The 17011-nt window shown below is 36.0% G+C and overlaps 2 protein-coding genes across 3 annotated transcripts in view; one reads left to right on the top strand and one right to left on the bottom strand.

Moving 5' to 3' along the window:
* Window positions 1–5266, top strand: part of LOC107681489 (protein lifeguard 2-like) — a 7271-nt gene extending 2005 nt beyond the window's left edge. The window contains exons 3-12 of the mRNA XM_016477802.1: window positions 161–237; window positions 345–409; window positions 913–966; window positions 1099–1149; window positions 1284–1323; window positions 2398–2435; window positions 2548–2635; window positions 2794–2889; window positions 4126–4179; window positions 4305–5266. Of these exons, the coding sequence (XP_016333288.1) occupies window positions 161–237; window positions 345–409; window positions 913–966; window positions 1099–1149; window positions 1284–1323; window positions 2398–2435; window positions 2548–2635; window positions 2794–2889; window positions 4126–4179; window positions 4305–4454 (713 nt within the window). The 3' untranslated portion in view covers window positions 4455–5266. The remainder of the gene's footprint in view (window positions 1–160; window positions 238–344; window positions 410–912; window positions 967–1098; window positions 1150–1283; window positions 1324–2397; window positions 2436–2547; window positions 2636–2793; window positions 2890–4125; window positions 4180–4304) is intronic.
* A 9889-nt stretch (window positions 5267–15155) lies between these two features.
* Window positions 15156–17011, bottom strand: part of LOC107681488 (RNA-binding motif, single-stranded-interacting protein 2-like) — a 20315-nt gene continuing 18459 nt past the window's right edge. Inside the window, exon 13 of one of the 2 annotated variants that reach the window (XM_016477800.1) lies at window positions 15156–15618. The gene's annotated coding sequence lies outside the window, so the exon portion shown is untranslated. Of the gene's footprint in view, window positions 15619–16539; window positions 16748–17011 lie in introns of those variants that run through there. The other variant, XM_016477801.1, reaches the window with a different exon arrangement.

A 17011-nucleotide genomic window follows, 5' to 3' on the forward strand; every position in this document is an offset into this window, starting at 1 on the left:
TTCTATCAATCTATCTATCTATCTATCTATCTATCTATCTGACTATTTCTATCAATCTATCTATCTATCTATCTATCTATCAGAACTAACATTGTGTCTTTTGTCATATATATCATTTTTTCTTGTCTTAATTTTATGTCATTTTATTATCTCTTTGCAGGATGTCCTGGTTACTACTATGGTGAAGGATGTTTTTCCTGGGATGACATGTATATTAGACGTGTTTTTATACGAAAGGTAGCAGATTAAATATTTACACTTAATTATGTAAAGTATAGAGGACAATCAAATCAAAACGTTTGTAAAAAAAAAATCTTACTCTTACTCTTCTCATATTCTTGCAGGTTTATTCAATTCTGATGCTGCAGCTCTTTTCAACAGTAGCAGTTATTGCCCTCTTCACATTCTGGTGAGTAACTGATTCTTGCTATATTACTAATATATGACAATGTCTCATCACTGAATTACACTGTCGAGCAAAAGTTTGGGGACAGGAAGTTTTCACAAAAAATACTGTTTTCAACATTGATAATGATCAGAAATGTTTCTTGAGCAGCAAATCAGCATATTGATGATTTCTGAAGATCATGTGACACTGAAGACTGCAGTAATGATGCTGAAAATTCAGCTTTGATCACAGAAATAAATTACATTTTACAAAATATTCATACAGAAAACAATTCTTTTAAATTGTAATAATATTTCACAATATTAGGTTTCTTTTACTGTATTTACTTTTTAACAAATAAATGCAGCCATGGTGAGCAGAAGACACTTCTTTCAGAAACATGAAAAAATCTTACTGACCTCAAACTTTTGAATGGTAGTTAATGTTATGTATCAATTATGTGTAAGCATATTCGATTGTATATTAACTATTTGACATTCCTGATCCTTTTCTCTCTGCTGTAGTGCTCCAATGAGGATATACATTCAGACTCATCCTGTGTTATACTCCATGTCCAAGTATGTGAAACTGCTGTTTAATCAGTAATTAAAATGTTTAAAGCCATAAATGCTTTAAAATGTTAACGACTTGGTCATTTATTTCAGCATACTAACTGTATCTCTAACTCAAGCAATGTTTGTATTTTGCAGTCTTCTGTTTCTTGTCACATATATCTCATTGGCTTGCTGCGGTGATTTGAGGCAAGTCAATAAACTGTTAATAAATTGCAGTTGTAGTTATATACTGGTTAAACACTCATCTCTTATATGAAAAAAAAATTTTGGGAAAACATCATAATAATAGTGGCATCCATCTTTTCATTTCTGTATTACAGGAGGCAGTTTCCATGGAATCTTATTCTGCTTACAATCTTTGTGAGTATCAAGATGCATTAAAGGAATAGCTCACCCCAAACAATTTGCTGTAAATTTACTAACCCTCAGACCATTTAAGATGCAGGTGTTTGTTTGTTTGTTTTTTTCATGGATTTGGAGAAATTTAGCATTAATCTCTTGCTCACCAATGGATGCTCTGCAGTGAATGGGTGCCGTCAGAATGAGAGTCCAAACAGCTGATAAAAACATCACAATAATCCACAGCACTCCAGTCCATCAGTTAACATCTGGAGAAGACAAAAGCTGTGTTTGTAAGAAATAAATCCATCATTAAAGCATTTTAACTTTAAACCGTTGCTTCAGGCTAAAAATATATATATAAAAATAGAGTCCATAATCTATAATAACGCTTCCTCCAGTAAAAAAATGCCATCTCCTGTTGTCTCTCACATCAAATCCACCGACATATTTGTTTAGGGCTGTTTTTGACTGTTTGGTTCATAAATGTTGCTTAGATCTGTGCATATTTCCTGATTCAGATGAGATGAGAAGACCACTGGAAGAAGTCTTATTATGGATTATGGACTCATATTTTATCTAGCAGCAAAGATTTGAAGTTAAAAAATTACTTGATGGATTTGTTTCATGGATGGATACAGTATGAACACGTAGCTTTTGGCTTCTCAAGATGTGAACTGATGGACTGGAGTGCCTTGGATTATGGTGATGTTTTTATCAGCTGTTTGGACTCTCATTCTGACGGCACCCATTCACTGCAGAGCATCCACTGGAGGATGGAGGATCCAGCAAAGAAAGAAAGAAAGAAAATTTTCTCTTGGAGCGAACTAATCCTTTTAAAATTTCATCCACTTTGACTTATAATTTTACACTTACATACTTAAATCTGTCCCTCACCCCAAGTAAAGTGCATGTTGTCCTTTGGTCTAATTAATTTCTAGTATTTTAGAATTTCTAGAGTCATAATTTAGAGTGTATACTGTGGTTTGCATTTTTTTTTAAATCATTGCATTAATATAAATAAAATATGCCTGATTTTTAAATGTTTTTTTTTCCCCTCTGTCGTTCATTTTGCATGCTTTTGTGCGAATGCAGACTCTGAGCATGGCTTGCATGTTGGGTTTCATCTCTAGGTAATGACATGTCTGTTGTGTGTGCATGCTTTTCCAAACATATTTTTTTTAAGTCTACAAGATATGTTTAATTTCTACTGAACATAACAGTACCTGTTCTTACTTCTGCCAGTTTCTACAACACCAAGTCTGTAGTGCTGTGCATTGGCATCACTGCCATAGTGTGTCTGTGTGTCACCATCTTCAGCTTTCAGAGCAAGGTGAGCAAATGCTGGAAGAATTATTCCAACTATAAATACTAATAGACTTTTTAGTGTACATCAGTGTATTTTATTATATTTGTGTTACCATGATGATATATGCACATGTAAAATACAGTAATATTAAAATTCTAAAGTGTTGTTTTTTGACTCTCTAGATTGACATCACCTCTTTTCAAGGTCTTCTCTTCATTCTGTGTATGGTCATGTTTTTCTGTGCTATTGTCATGGGATTTGTGGTTCCCTTTGGCTATGTAAGTATCCAAAAATATAAGTAAACTAGATCAAAAAAAAGAAGAAAATAAAATAAAATAAAAGGTTGTCAAGACAAACTTTGACGTTGGCTTGATAAAGCCTGACCAGAAAGTTTGAATTTTGAAGTTTGAAGCAATTTTAAGTTTAACATAGTTTTTTTTAAATCTCAACATTTGAAGGTTTTAAGGCCATGCAGTCTCTCAGACCGTCAATTTGGGTCACAGGTTATTTTAAGGTCTAGTTCTCACTGTTAACTCACTATTAACTCACTATTAACTATGACTTTTGCCTCAATAAACTTCTAATTACTGCTTATTAATAGTTAGTACGGTAGTTTTTAAGTTTAGGATTAGGGATGTAGAATATGCTCATTCAGAATATGTGCTTTATAAGTACTAATAAACAGCCAATATGCTAGTAATACACTCTAAAAAATGCTGGGTTAAATACAACCCAGTGCGGGGAAAACAGGGACAAACCCAGCAATTGGGCTGTTTTGACCCAGCGGTTGGGTTAAATGTTTAACCCAACCTTCTGGGTAGTAACTTGACCGCTGGGTCAAAACAACCCAATTGCTGGGTGTGTCCCTATTTTACCCAGCACTGGGTTGTATTTAACCCAGCATTTTTTAGAGTGTATGCATGCAACTAGTTAATAGTGAAAATTGGTCCCTAAACGAAAGTGTTACAGACAAATCAGTAGCAATGCTTTCACGTTGCTAGGATATTGTGATAGTTTGATGGTCATAGCTCTAAAGCTCGAGGAGTTACAGTCACACTCTAAAAAATGCTGGGTTAAATACAACCCAGCGCTGGGTGAAATATGAACAAACCCAGCAAGTGGCTTGTTTTGACCCAGCGGTTGGGTGAAATGTTGAACCCAACCTTCTGGGTAGTAACTTAACCACTGGGTCAAAACAACCCAATAGCTGGGTTTGTTCATATTTTACCCAGCGCTGGGTTGTATTTAACCCAGTGCAGAAATGTTAGTTTTAGGAGAATAATAATTTTAGGTTTAAACAGAATAGCAATATGATGGCTTTCTCAAGTCAACATAAATGTAGCAGCACCTGAACACCTCACTGAGTTTTTAACAAACAAGTTGAGTACTGTATTTTTGGTTTTAGATAATTATAGTCCTAATAGCTATAATCGTCCCAGTCCTAATCTGTACAAAAGCATTAACAGTCCAAATATAGATACTAGTCACTTTCTAACTGCTTTGTCTTTTGAAAGGTTCCCTGGTTGCATGCGGTCTACGCCAGCATAGGAGCTGTTGTCTTTACCATGGTGAGAAGCAGATTAGTCAAGAAAGGATTATGGTTTTAAATGATGCTTATTTAATCATGTGATTAAGGTGATATAACGTTGACTGACCTGTGTCTCTTTCTCTTCTCTCGCATCTTCTGTCCCAGTTTCTCGCCTTTGATACACAGCTGCTGATCGGGAACAAGCAATACGCAATGAGTCCTGAAGAATATATCTTTGCAACACTCAGTCTCTACCTGGATATTGTGTACTTGTTCACGTTCCTGCTGCAGTTGTTTGGTAATGGTAGAGAATGAGCATGCTTGTGTTGTAATAATGTCTGTCACGTACAATACTGATAGCTAATGTTTCAAACTGTTCTGCAACCTCAACATTTTTAGAACAACATGTGGCCTTTTATTTACTGTTTAAAGAAAATCAACTCTGTAGGACTGTTTTCTCAGGTTCTGAGATATGCACTTCATGTGTTATTCAAAGGTCAAAGTCGAAAACTTTTCACATGACTAAATCATTGTGACTATATTTGGTTGCACCAAAACATGTGCAAGGATTGATTTTAAAATAAAAATAATATTGAAAATACAAAATAAGATCCATCAAATCTGGGCTCTTATCATGAACTATTGGCTTAAAAGGAGCTACAAAAATGAAGTAAGGTCTTTTTTGCTTATGACAAATTATTTTATTTATAATTATATGTCAATAACAATTTTCACTCGGCTGGCAGTTGAAAGTTCATAAAGTTCAAATGTGGAGTTTATATTAAGCTCTATTATTTTCATACCAATAATCTATTTATTTTTTTAATATAAATGTTATGCAGTCATTGAGTGTTAAAATAACAGTATTCTGAAACTGTGTTATATAAATATTTGATTATCACAATTTGACATTGTGAGATCATTCATTTTGCAATGCACTGTAGTATTGTAACTTTCGCATACAGGTTATTTCATCATATATCATCTGCTGCCGGTTCAATGTACAGTTTCAACTTAAGCCTGTCCTCATTAAGGGATTCATATTTCTGTCTATGAAAAATAAATGCACAGAAATTAATGATAGACAGATACTAAACTGTGTTTACAAATTGAGGTGTGCAACACATCAGGCACCCAATCCTAACATTTACATAACAGCTTTCGGAGTATTACTTTTAAAAAATGTAAAATGACAAGTTTTCTTGTTAGTTGGCTAATGGGTATGATAAAGCTAGAAAAATGGAGATAAGAAGAAGAATTAAAATAATGATGAATGTCAGTATGTACAGTGGGTACGGAAAGTATTCAGACCCCCTTAAATTTTTCACTCTATGAATTTGTAGATTGATAATAATGCTTTCGAAAAATAAATAAAGGAACCGTGCCAGAGATCTTGTGTATGTGTTGTGTATGTTTGGATTTCAAACATATACTGGTCAGAAATCTCAATGCTCATGATACATGAGCGATATCACATAAGCAGGAGAGGAATATGGCTCTATATCGGCATGGCTGTGATTTGGCTGTAGGCACAATGTTGCAGGCATTTCAATGTTATATTTAATTGTTAAATTTTAAATGTTAGATTTTCAGTCTAGTCTGCCTCAGCGGTCTAACAGAGCTCGTCAATGTCAAAATAATTGAGATGGCCAATCAAATCAAAGTAGGCGGGGTTTATCGTTCACAGAAGCAGAGCACGATTTCCAGTGCAAACGAAGCATCAGTTTAAAGTTGAATGACTGCGAGGTAAGATGGAAGTTGCGAATCATTTCATTTTAGTCAACATCATTCATTTTACAATAGAAATATGGCCATTTTGAGAGAGAGATGAAAGTTGTGTGTGATTACCTGTATCTGTGCGTCTCTATCTACAAACAATGAAGCTGTGAGTTTAGTCACTTCAAAACAGCAATTTTACCTTCTCGCTGCTGAGAAATATAATTCAGTATCGAAGCTATATTAGCTTCATACTTCATATATACTTTGACTTGAATTTATATGAATTATCTTAAGACACAAAATTCGTTTAATATTTTATGCAACACAGTAGGAAAAAAGGTGTCAGAGAAAATAAAAATGTACAAAAATTGTATTTCTTGTTTTTATTCGTCTTGTCAGGATACAATTCGTTTAACATTGACAACACAATGGGAAAAAGTGTGCAGAGAGAAAAAAAAAAAGTAGGTTGTACAAAAATAGCCTATTAGCTATTTTTATACGTATTGTCAAAATACTATGGGGAAGTCGTGGCCTAATGGTTAGAGAGTCGGACTCATAACCCAAAGGTTGCGGGTTTGAGTCTCGTACCGGCAGGGATTGTAGGTGGGGGGAGTGAATGTACAGCGCTCTCTCCCACCTTCAATACCACGACTGAGGTGCCCTTGAGCAAGGCACCGAACCCCCAACTGCTCCCCGGGCGCCGCAGCATAAATGGCTGCCCACTGCTCCGGGTGTGTGTTCACAGTGTGTGTGTGTTCACTGCTGTGTGTGTGCACTTTGGATGGGTAAATGCAGAGCACTAATTCTGAGTATTGGTCACCATATTTGGCCACATGTCACGTCACTACTAAATTTGTTTGACATTTTTCTGTTAACAGTAGGAAAAGTGTCGCAGAGAAAAATAAATACGGCATCTTTCATTTAAAATTATAGGCTAAGCAAAATATAAACAAAACCGAGTTGAACGTCCTTCAAGGACAGCGCATCCACACTTTGCTCCATCCTTATTCTGCTGTCACTCATCGACAACCTGCCTGTTCTGTCTGATGGCCGTATATTAACCACCGGTACAGCCTGCTAACAGTCCTGAGCACAAGCTGTACCGGTGGTCAATAAGAATAAAGTGCAGATATGCTGTTCTAAATGGACGTCGGGAACAATAGTTAGACCGCCCGCTCCCGTTCAAATTACACCAGAGTTACTGACCGCTACCGTGTTTTATTCGGGAATTTAATCCCGCGACGCAAAAAATCTGGTCATTTTCTGACTAAAAGCAACCAAAAAGCCATATTAAAGTGGTTAAGCAAATAATAATAATAATAATAATAATAATAATAATAATAATAATAATAATAATAATAATAATAATAATAATAATAATAATAATAATAATAATAATAATAATAATAATAATAATAATAATAATAATAATAATAATAATAATAATAGGCAGGGATCCCCAAACCAATACAATTAGTGTGCCTCCTCTATTTTAAAACCCAGGAGCTGCCACTGGATGTAACAATGTTTATGTTTTAAATGTTTCAATACATCCAAATTGTACGTTTCAGCATCAATCAAAATGTACATAACTGTAAATGTTACATACTAATTCATACGTTTAAACAATTAGACTAGGCTGACATGATATGACAAACTTCTGTGTTCGCCATGTGATGTTTGACGGGTTTATGAAATTGTGGACAAGAGTTAGTAAAACTTACTCATGATTTCATTAAAAAGAGGTAACAAAACAGTAAAACGTACTCACAATTTTCTTAAAACGAAGGAACGAATTAGTAAACTGTGCGCATGATTTACTTTATTACTGATATTATCAATGTATATTACTAATATTTGATTATTATTGATGTTAAAGATCTTTGGCTGTGTTTGCATAAAGAATACGCCTTCATCTGAGGGTGACTGGGCTGATGTTGGGTATAAAAGGTGACTAACAAACAAAATGAAGAAATTAATTTTTGTTCACTATTGTTCATTACTACGGTAAAGCTAGTGGCATTGCGTTATGTGCGGCATTGCATCGTGGCCTAATGGTTAGAGAGTCGGACTCGTAACCCAAAGGTTGCAAGTTCGAGTCTCAGATCCGGCAGGAATTGTAGGTGGGGGAAGTGAATGTACAGTGCTTAGTATTCCATTTGGGAATTGAGACATTAGTAAGATCAAGCCCTTCCTAACAGAACTCGTCCAGGACCTTGTCATTTCTAGTCTGGACTATGGTAATGCTCTTCTGGCTGGACTCCCAACATGTGCAATCAAACCTCTGCAAATGATCCAGAATGCAGCAGCAAGTCTCATTTTCAATGAGCCCAAGAGAGCCCATGTCACACTGCTTCTCATCTCTCTGCACTGGTTTCCAATTGTGGCTCGCTTCAAGTTCAAGACCTTGGCGCTTGCCGGGCTCTGCACCCTCCTACTTCCACTCTCTCTTACAAGTCATGTCCCATCCAGCAGCCTGCGGTCAGTAAGGGAGTGGAGCCTTGTTGTCCCATCGAGAGCGGCTCAAAATCACTCTCAAGGACATTTTCTTTCACCGTTCCTTACTGGTGGAATGACCTATATAACTCCAGACAGCCAAATCCCTCACAATCTTCAAGAAATAATTGAAAACCCATCTCTTGCGTGAGCACCTTACTGCATTCTCCTAAAAATGTTCTCATTATCCCTTATTCCCGTCCTGTCTTAGCTTTTACTATTTTGAATGATGACCGAAACCTTGTATAACTGGCACTTCTCGTGTTTATTGCCATCCTATGATGAATTGCTTTTGTTATGCTTCAAGTCGCTTTGGCTAAAAGCGTCTGCCAAATGAATAAATCTAAAATGTTGATACACTAGATGGCAAAGTGCAAACTGTAAGTGCATACAGTAGAGCAGGGCTGGGCAACTTTTGTCCTGGAGAGCCACTGTCCTGCAGAGTTTAGCTCCAACCCTAATCAAACACTCCTGAACAAGCTAATCAATGTCTTCAAAATCACTAGAAAGCTACAGGCAGGTGTGTCCATCCTTTGCATACAGCATAGTATACCAGCATACCACTTGTAGTACTTGTGAACTGAGTGTTCTCTTACTTTCCATGATCTTCGCTGACCAATTGCTCATCTGTTGAACTGTGTGAAGTGGTATGCAAAGTTCACATAATTTCCTTGCTTTCATTCCTGAATGAATGGTCTATTAACTTGGTGGTTCCCAACCACGTTCCTGGAGCCCTCCAACACTACACATTTTGCATGTCTTCTTTGTCTTTTTCAGACGTTGCAGTCTTTACTAACGAACTGATGATGTGAACCAGGCGTGTTTGGTTCAAAACATTGATGTGACATGCACAATGTGCAGTCTTCCAGGACATGGCTGGGAACAACTCGCGTATAAAGACAGTCCCTTGCCTCCACCTACTGGCGTAACAAAGTAACCTGCACTGAAGATGCTAGGAAATCCCCAGCACCAAAATGATTGATTCATGAGACCAAAGTTTAGATGTAACCAAAACAAATAATATCTTGTTTAACCACTACAAAGTCTCCAGAGCCAGTGACAAATGTCAGAAGGCCTTGCCGAGGTAAGGCTCACGCCATTGCCGCTCACTGGGAGAAATGCTGCCTGTCCAGAACGAGGGACATGCGGAGCGATACAAACGGTGAACAGTACCAGAGCTGAAACTGGTCAAATATCCAACAGCACTCGTGGAAGGGCTCAGCCAATCAAATTCAAGGACTTGTTTATATATTAGGAAGATTGCATTTGAACATATTTGGACATAAAACTTCCCATACTTTAATTTGTTGACTTTAAGGATTTACTTATTCTAAAATGTGGTAAATAGTAGAAACGTACATTTTAAGAACAGTGGACTGAAAAAAAAAAGGTATCTTAAAAACGATAACATTTAAATTAACTGGTTTTATTCAGGTTGGGGGAAAATATTCAATATCATATTGAATGAATCTGAATATGTTTTTACCAATAAAACATTTGGGGTAAATTAGGGCTATTAAAGGTAAAGGTAGAAAAAGCTCTCTAAGCTAATAACTGCAGGTTACTATTATTTACAGTGTAACGTGTATGAATAGTAAAGATTTGTGTGCGAAAGACAAACTTATTTGAACATCAACTAAATTGATTAATAAATTAAGGAAATGTGTCAGTACGTGGTAGAATTTAGTCAGTGGCAAATCAAGTATAAATGCATAATTATAAAATTGAATGAAAATAAGAGTCTTCACAATTTATAAAAAAAATCTGAATAATAATAATAATAATAATAAACCAGCAGTTGATGTTTTAATGTTCTTTGATGAAAATGCTGAGAATAACCAAAGCCTATAGAATACCCAAGACATGTCGCTTGTGTAGTTTTGAATGGGGAAAAATGCAACGCTCAGTATGGCCGCTCAATAGCAGGAAGCCCCGCCTTCTGAATGAAAGAGCCAATTGCTAATTGCGCGTCACTGCAGCTGCCGTTAGAAGTCCCGGTTGCTATAGAAACAGTCAGCGCTCTGAGACGTGCGCATGCGCACTGGCTGAGCTAGCCTGAAAAATAAGCTTTTTATAAGGCTATTTGAGCAAAAGAAACAACATTTATGACACAGTTGTCAGATTTCTTTGGTGATTTCAAATATAAGATTTAATCGTAAGCTTAGTGAACAGTTTTGGAGAATTTGATGTTTCCCCATACAAAGAGATAGGAGCTGCACTTGCATGCCCGAGCGGCGTTTCAAAGATGGCCGTCGAGTGACATGACTTGTCTAGAGACTTTGGAATAACTGAAAAAGTAAATAAACCAACAAAATACAAACAAGATTTTATTAAAAAAATGGAATTCAAGAGATCAGTTAAAAAAAGGCACAAACAAAAACAGAAGAACATTTTTGTTGTTGTTGTAGTTTTTCTTTAAAAATAAAAATAAAAAAGGAACAGAAAATCAGAAACTGTCACAGGAAGACAAATTTCCGGCTAGAAGCTCCGGTTAACATGCAACCAAACTGTTTCTTCAGACACCTGTTCAAAATGTGTTATTGTATAAATAAAGAATGTTTTAAAAAGCTGTTCAAGAGACAAGCCACGTGTTCAATAATCACAACATCAGCATCACAAACATACAGTATTGATTCTGTACAACTTCCCATCATCTCTAGACATCTTGATGCTGTCTACCGACCCAAAGCAACTCAACACAGTTCATTTCTTGAGGCACTTGGATTACAGCTTCGCTGCAATAACTTGAAATGGTTCTGTGGCTTTATCTGGTGAACAGCTTGAACACCCCATGTTAGCAGCAATACATTTTGAAACTATGAAATGAGCTCTTCGAACAATTAGCAGCTCTTCTTTGAAAATCTGAACTGAGCGATGAGAACAGAGTTCTGACTTTCACATTCAGCATCATCCCAGCTCTTGGAAATGGTAGATAATTGATAATAATGCAGATATATGTAATCGATCTGAATAAAAGCCAACACATTTCATAGTTTCAAAACCATGTTTAATGTTTTGTGTTAATAATGGATGAAACGATTGATCAGTTTGATAACCAAAATCAATCCCATTTTCCTTCACGAGGTGAACTGCATGGTATAACTTGAGAGATAACTTTAGTACAGAAGATTTGACTTAAAACATCAACAGTAAAATCACACTGAAAAGGATGATTTTACAAAAGGTGATTCTGCCAACGGAAAAACTTTTCCTTTGGCGTAACCAACAAACTCATCAGCTCCTTAATCACTCGCATGGATTTATTATAGTACATTTGTTTTAGTAGAAAACGATTGTGATTGCTGTCATACTCTATAGGCATGTTGCATCTTAGTGGCGTAGCTATCTTTGGTAGCCGGAACGAATCCATTCTTTGGGAATCTGAAGACAAGTGTATCACAAAGATTTCCAAGACTGCCAATAGTTTGAATTTCAGCCTGAGTAGATGGTAAACTGTTAAAGAGGTATTGATCAGTTTCAATAACAACTTCTTTGAATGTAATGTCAAACTATCCTAGAAGGTGATCAAGCTAGCAGCTCTTTTTATGGATGGAGAAGAGTCTCTTAATGAAAACCATTTCATAGTTTTCGGATCAAGGGCATGGCTTTACATTCATAAAATGTACAGTGGGTACGGAAAGTATTCAGACCCCCTTACATTTTTCACTCTTTGTTATATTGCAGCCATTTGCTAAAATCATTTAAAGTTAATTTTTTTTCCTCATTAATGTACACACAGCACCCCATATTGACAGAAAAACACAGAATCGTTGACATTTTTGCAGATTTATTCAAAAAGAAAAACTGAAATATCACATGGTCCTAAGTATTCAGACCCTTTGCTCAGTATTTAGTAGAAGCACCCTTTTGAGCTAATACAGCCATGAGTCTTTTTGGGAAAGATGCAACAAGTTTTTCACACCTGGATTTGGGGATCCTCTGCCATTCCTCCTTGCAGATCCTCTCCAGTTCTGTCAGGTTGGATGGTAAACGTTGGTGGACAGCCATTTTTAGGTCTCTCCAGAGATGCTCAATTGGGTTTAAGTCAGGGCTCTGGCTGGGCCATTCAAGAACAGTCACAGAGTTGTTGTGAAAATTTAAGGGGGTCTGAATACTTTCCGTACCCACTGTAAAATGCACCAAGGGGAAGCCCTCAAATGAAGGAAGGAAGTAACAACTGCATCACGTGTCTTTAGTGTTCTCTAATATATAAGCCCTTGTGTTTCTATTCTAGAGAAGAGCAAATCTTTCTACACTCTTAAAAATAGGTTCTTCACAGCGATGAACCATTTTTGGTTCCACAAAGAACCATTCAGTCAAGAACCATCTCTTTCTTACTTTTTTTATAATCTGAAGAACCTTCTTTTGCTACAAAGAAGCTTTTGTGAAAGGTTCTTCAGATGTTAAAGGTTCTTTATGGAACCATTTAGACAAAAAGGTTCTTCTATGGCATCGTGAAGCACCTTTATTTTTAAGAGTGTAAAGACATTTATAACATATATTGGTATGCTTTAGTGTACAAAAACAACTCATGAGTGAACACTGATTTTTTTTTTTCATCAATGATATCAAAAAGTTTCATGTTGGATATTCAAATTCTTTTAGAAGTGCATCATCATGATTGACAAAGACAGTACATTTCAAGTAAAATGACAAACAGCACAGAGAAGAACATAAAAGAAACTTTGCACACAAACATTTTAAAAAATCCTATTAATCTGGGATTTCAAAAAGGAACAGCAACCAATACACACAACCAAACGAATTCATCATCTAAAAAGTTTCCAGAAAGTAAAGCTTTGCCCAAACACTACAGCAAATCTCACTTGGAAGATAAAACAAAACACATCAGTGAAAACAAATCTTAAAAAAAAACCCCAGCAGCATGAAGGAAGAAAGCGACTACACACGCTGAAGAACAGCTTCTGTCCTTCTCGATCCTAACCGTCTGCTCCATATAATAGTTTTTCCTGCTATACATGTCTCATGTATAACCCCTGCATCGTTTGGAAGATATTTCTACGAATCTCTGCACTGTACAGAACCAAAGCCACGGTAACATACAACCTGACGAGGACACGTCGCCGTGACACACTGCAAAACATCAGTGTGCTAAACGCCTTTTTGGTCTTGTTTTACCAAACATCCGAAAAATAAAACACAGGCCTCAGGCCAGCTAAGATGTAGAAGAGTTTCTTCATGGGAACAGATCTGGAGAAATGTAGCATCAGTGTTTCAGCAATGGATGCTCTGCAGTGAATGGGTGCCGTCAGAATGAGAGTCCAAACAGCTGATAAAAACATCACAATAATCCACAAGTAATCCACAGCACTCCAGTCCATCAGTTAACATCTGGAGAAGACCAAAGCTGGAACACATCCAGCATTTAAAAGTTTTCAACTTCAAACCAATGCTTCCAACCAAAATACCAGTCCATCACTTTTAATAACGCTTCCTCCAGTAAAAAGAAAAAGTCCATGCCCTGTTTTCCTTTTACATTAAAATCCACCCACATATTTGTTTAGAGCTGTTTTGGATGTTTCCACTTGTAAATGGTGCTTGATCTGTGCAGATTTCAGTCCTTGTTTATATGAGACTTTAACTGGACAAAGCAAAATTATGGATTATGGACTCATATTTCATCCGGAAGCAACGGTTTGTAGTTAAAAACATCTTGATACACATAGCTTTTCTCACCAGATGTTCATTGATGGACTGGATTACTTGTGGATTATTGTGATGCTTTTATCAGCTGTTTGGACTCATCCTGACGGCACCCATTCACTGCATGTAATGCTAAATTTCTAAATTTCTCAAAAAAATTTATTTTGTTTTTTGGGTGAACTATTCCTTTAAATAAAGAAAAAAGTCAATACGGTAGTAAAAACGAACTTCATTGTAGAAAGTTAAGACAAACAAAAAATTAAAGGTACACGGTTACTTTTTTTTTGTTCATAATCTACAAAACTGATATATATATATAAAAAAAACTGCATAACCAAATGCCTTGATTTTCTTCCCTTTTCATGATTATATTATTCTCCTACTGCAGGTGTTTGATGGATTGATTTATACTGTTAAATACCGTTAAAAACAAAAGTGAAGCTTTCTTTCAAGTCTTCAAACCAGACTGACACATATCTGCTTTACTACAGCATGAAGAAAAATATGCTGAGTTATAGCAGTGTGGTATTGAGAAACTTAATCGAGTCATGTGTTATCATCACTTTTATGAACTATTTTTGATATTAACAAACCACTTAAAGTCACTTCCTCGAGACTCCTGTACTGTAAGCACATTCCCATGCACATTTAAACACAAAGACCAGCTTTCAGAAACCTGAAAAAGACTAAATCAGTCTTATCTCTCATTTTAGCTACAGTATCAAGAGGATCCAGAATTTGAAAATAATTTCTAAAATCTTTTTTTACATTTGAAATAAAAAGGAATTGATCCTGAACACTAATGTGAGGCACAAACTGTTTCACAGGTAATCGTTCGATTTAAAATGCCCCTCATAAAACACCTTAAAACCATACAATTCGGATTCGTTACTAATTAAAAAGAAAGCACACATAACTGGAGAATCGCTATTTCTGCATCTAATATGTTATATGAACTTGAAAGACAAAGCTTTATTGCCTTGCTATGCACCAAACTTTGTAATAAATAATAAGTTAATGATTGTCTGTTGCTTTCAGAGAAGTGAAGATTGAATTCGAGTGATTTCATCACTATTTCTTGGAAGATTCTTAAAATGGTGCAGCATGAAGTGGCTTTAAATGGTTTTTTCACCAAAACATCTAAATATCAAACTACAAATTCAGAAACAGGACAAACAAAAAGCACTTTGCATATTACGCTGTACAAAAATATCTTACTGCTGCTGACTGAAGAAAAAAAAAATCTTTAAAAAAAGTTGCATATTTTACAAACAAAAGACTCATTTTTAACTTTTCCATATTAAAGAATTAGTTCTTAAAAATAAGAATTTGCCATTATGTGCATAAAAGAACACATTGTGTTTGCCTTACCCTTTTCTAAATCAGCATTGTTTTTCACACTTTTTTTCTGTTTTGTTATCAAAATAGATTGATAGCTCCGTTGGCTGAGTGACTCCTGAAGAGAGAGGAGTTGAACAAAACATGACTGATGTCCTTTTTTTGTCTCTGTCCTACAAAAGATACACGCTCCTTTTGTGATCCGGATCCCCTCTTTGTCTCTCGCAGAGATTCCCACTGTCCACAGCGCGGAGCAGAGGACCTGTGGGGGAGCGAGAGACAAAAAACAACAAAGAAAATCCAGTTCATATTCAGTGATGGAAATGACCTAATATGTACAGGATAAACATGAAAAAGGCTGCAGTGAGTCTCAGGGGTCAAACAGTTTGATGTGATTCACACAACAGATCTAATTTGGTAAATCATTGATAAATGCTAGAAAAGAAGCAAAGCCAAGCAAAGTAATCAAGTATTTTTCTGTTAAAGGAATGGAGCAGACATTATCATTTTGATTTCTAATATAAATTTGGCCTAAAGCGGTGCTTTGAGTGGAATACTCCTCCAGAACTGTGAGTAGAATAGTGCAGAAGACCTAAATCTGATTTGATTCTGCTTTATTATCTTTATCAGGTTGTTGTGCTGTGAAAATGTGATAGTATAAGTTTAGTATGTGGTACTAAAATGTGGTAGTATAAGTCATAGTACGCCGTTTCACTGCATATCTGGACACTCACAGAGCTGCTGCTCTTGGATGAAAATAGTGACGCTACAACTTTGAATATTTGAAATATGCCAAGGCTTATTTAAAGGAATAGCTCATCCAAAGCTGAAAAGGCCAACCGACATGAAGTTTTGTGAAATGAAAATTTGTGTGTTTGTAAGAAACAAATCAATCCAGACGTTTTCAACTTCAAATTGTTGCATCCGGCTAAAATATGAGTCCATAATAACACTGAAGATGCATAATAACAAAGAAGCAACGGTTTAAAAATGTCTTACTGATGGATTTGTTTCTTACAAAACACGCAGATTTTGGCTTCACAAGACGCTGATGGATGGACTGGAGTGCTGTGGATTATTGTGATGTTTTCATCAGCTGTTTGGACTCTCATTCTGACGGCACCCATTCACTGCAGAGCATCCATGTAATGCTAAATTTCTCCAAATCTATTCTGATGAAGGGGCAAACTCATCTACATCTTGGATGGCCTAAGGGTGAGTACCTTTTAAGCAAATTATAATTTTGGGATGAACTTTTCTTGGCCTAAAGTTGATCGAGGAAATGTGACAGATGCTCTGAATGCATTCTGGAATGGTGAGGTTTTGCTCAATTCAAGCAGCATTTGGTTAATGCACTGGGCGGGCGGTCACAGGGCTTCTCTGGAATGAAACTACAGGAGATTCAATTAGAAAACTTCTTTATGAAGATCTGTGAAGAACTGTGCTGTAGTCCTGTCATTATCAATAACAACACCTTTTTTTTCCTGAGCACTGAAATGAATCATTTTGGTAACAATTTAATTTATAATTACACTGCCTTTCAAAAGTTCAGGATCAGTAAGATTTTTAATGTTTTTAAATAAGTTTTTTATGCTCATTAAAGCTGTATATATTTGATTAAAAAAAAAAAAAAAAAACAGAACTATAATTTTGTG

This window comes from Sinocyclocheilus anshuiensis, unplaced genomic scaffold (genome assembly GCF_001515605.1).
Source record: "Sinocyclocheilus anshuiensis isolate Anshui unplaced genomic scaffold, SAMN03320099.WGS_v1.1 scaffold2350, whole genome shotgun sequence".
NCBI lineage: Eukaryota > Metazoa > Chordata > Actinopteri > Cypriniformes > Cyprinidae > Sinocyclocheilus > Sinocyclocheilus anshuiensis.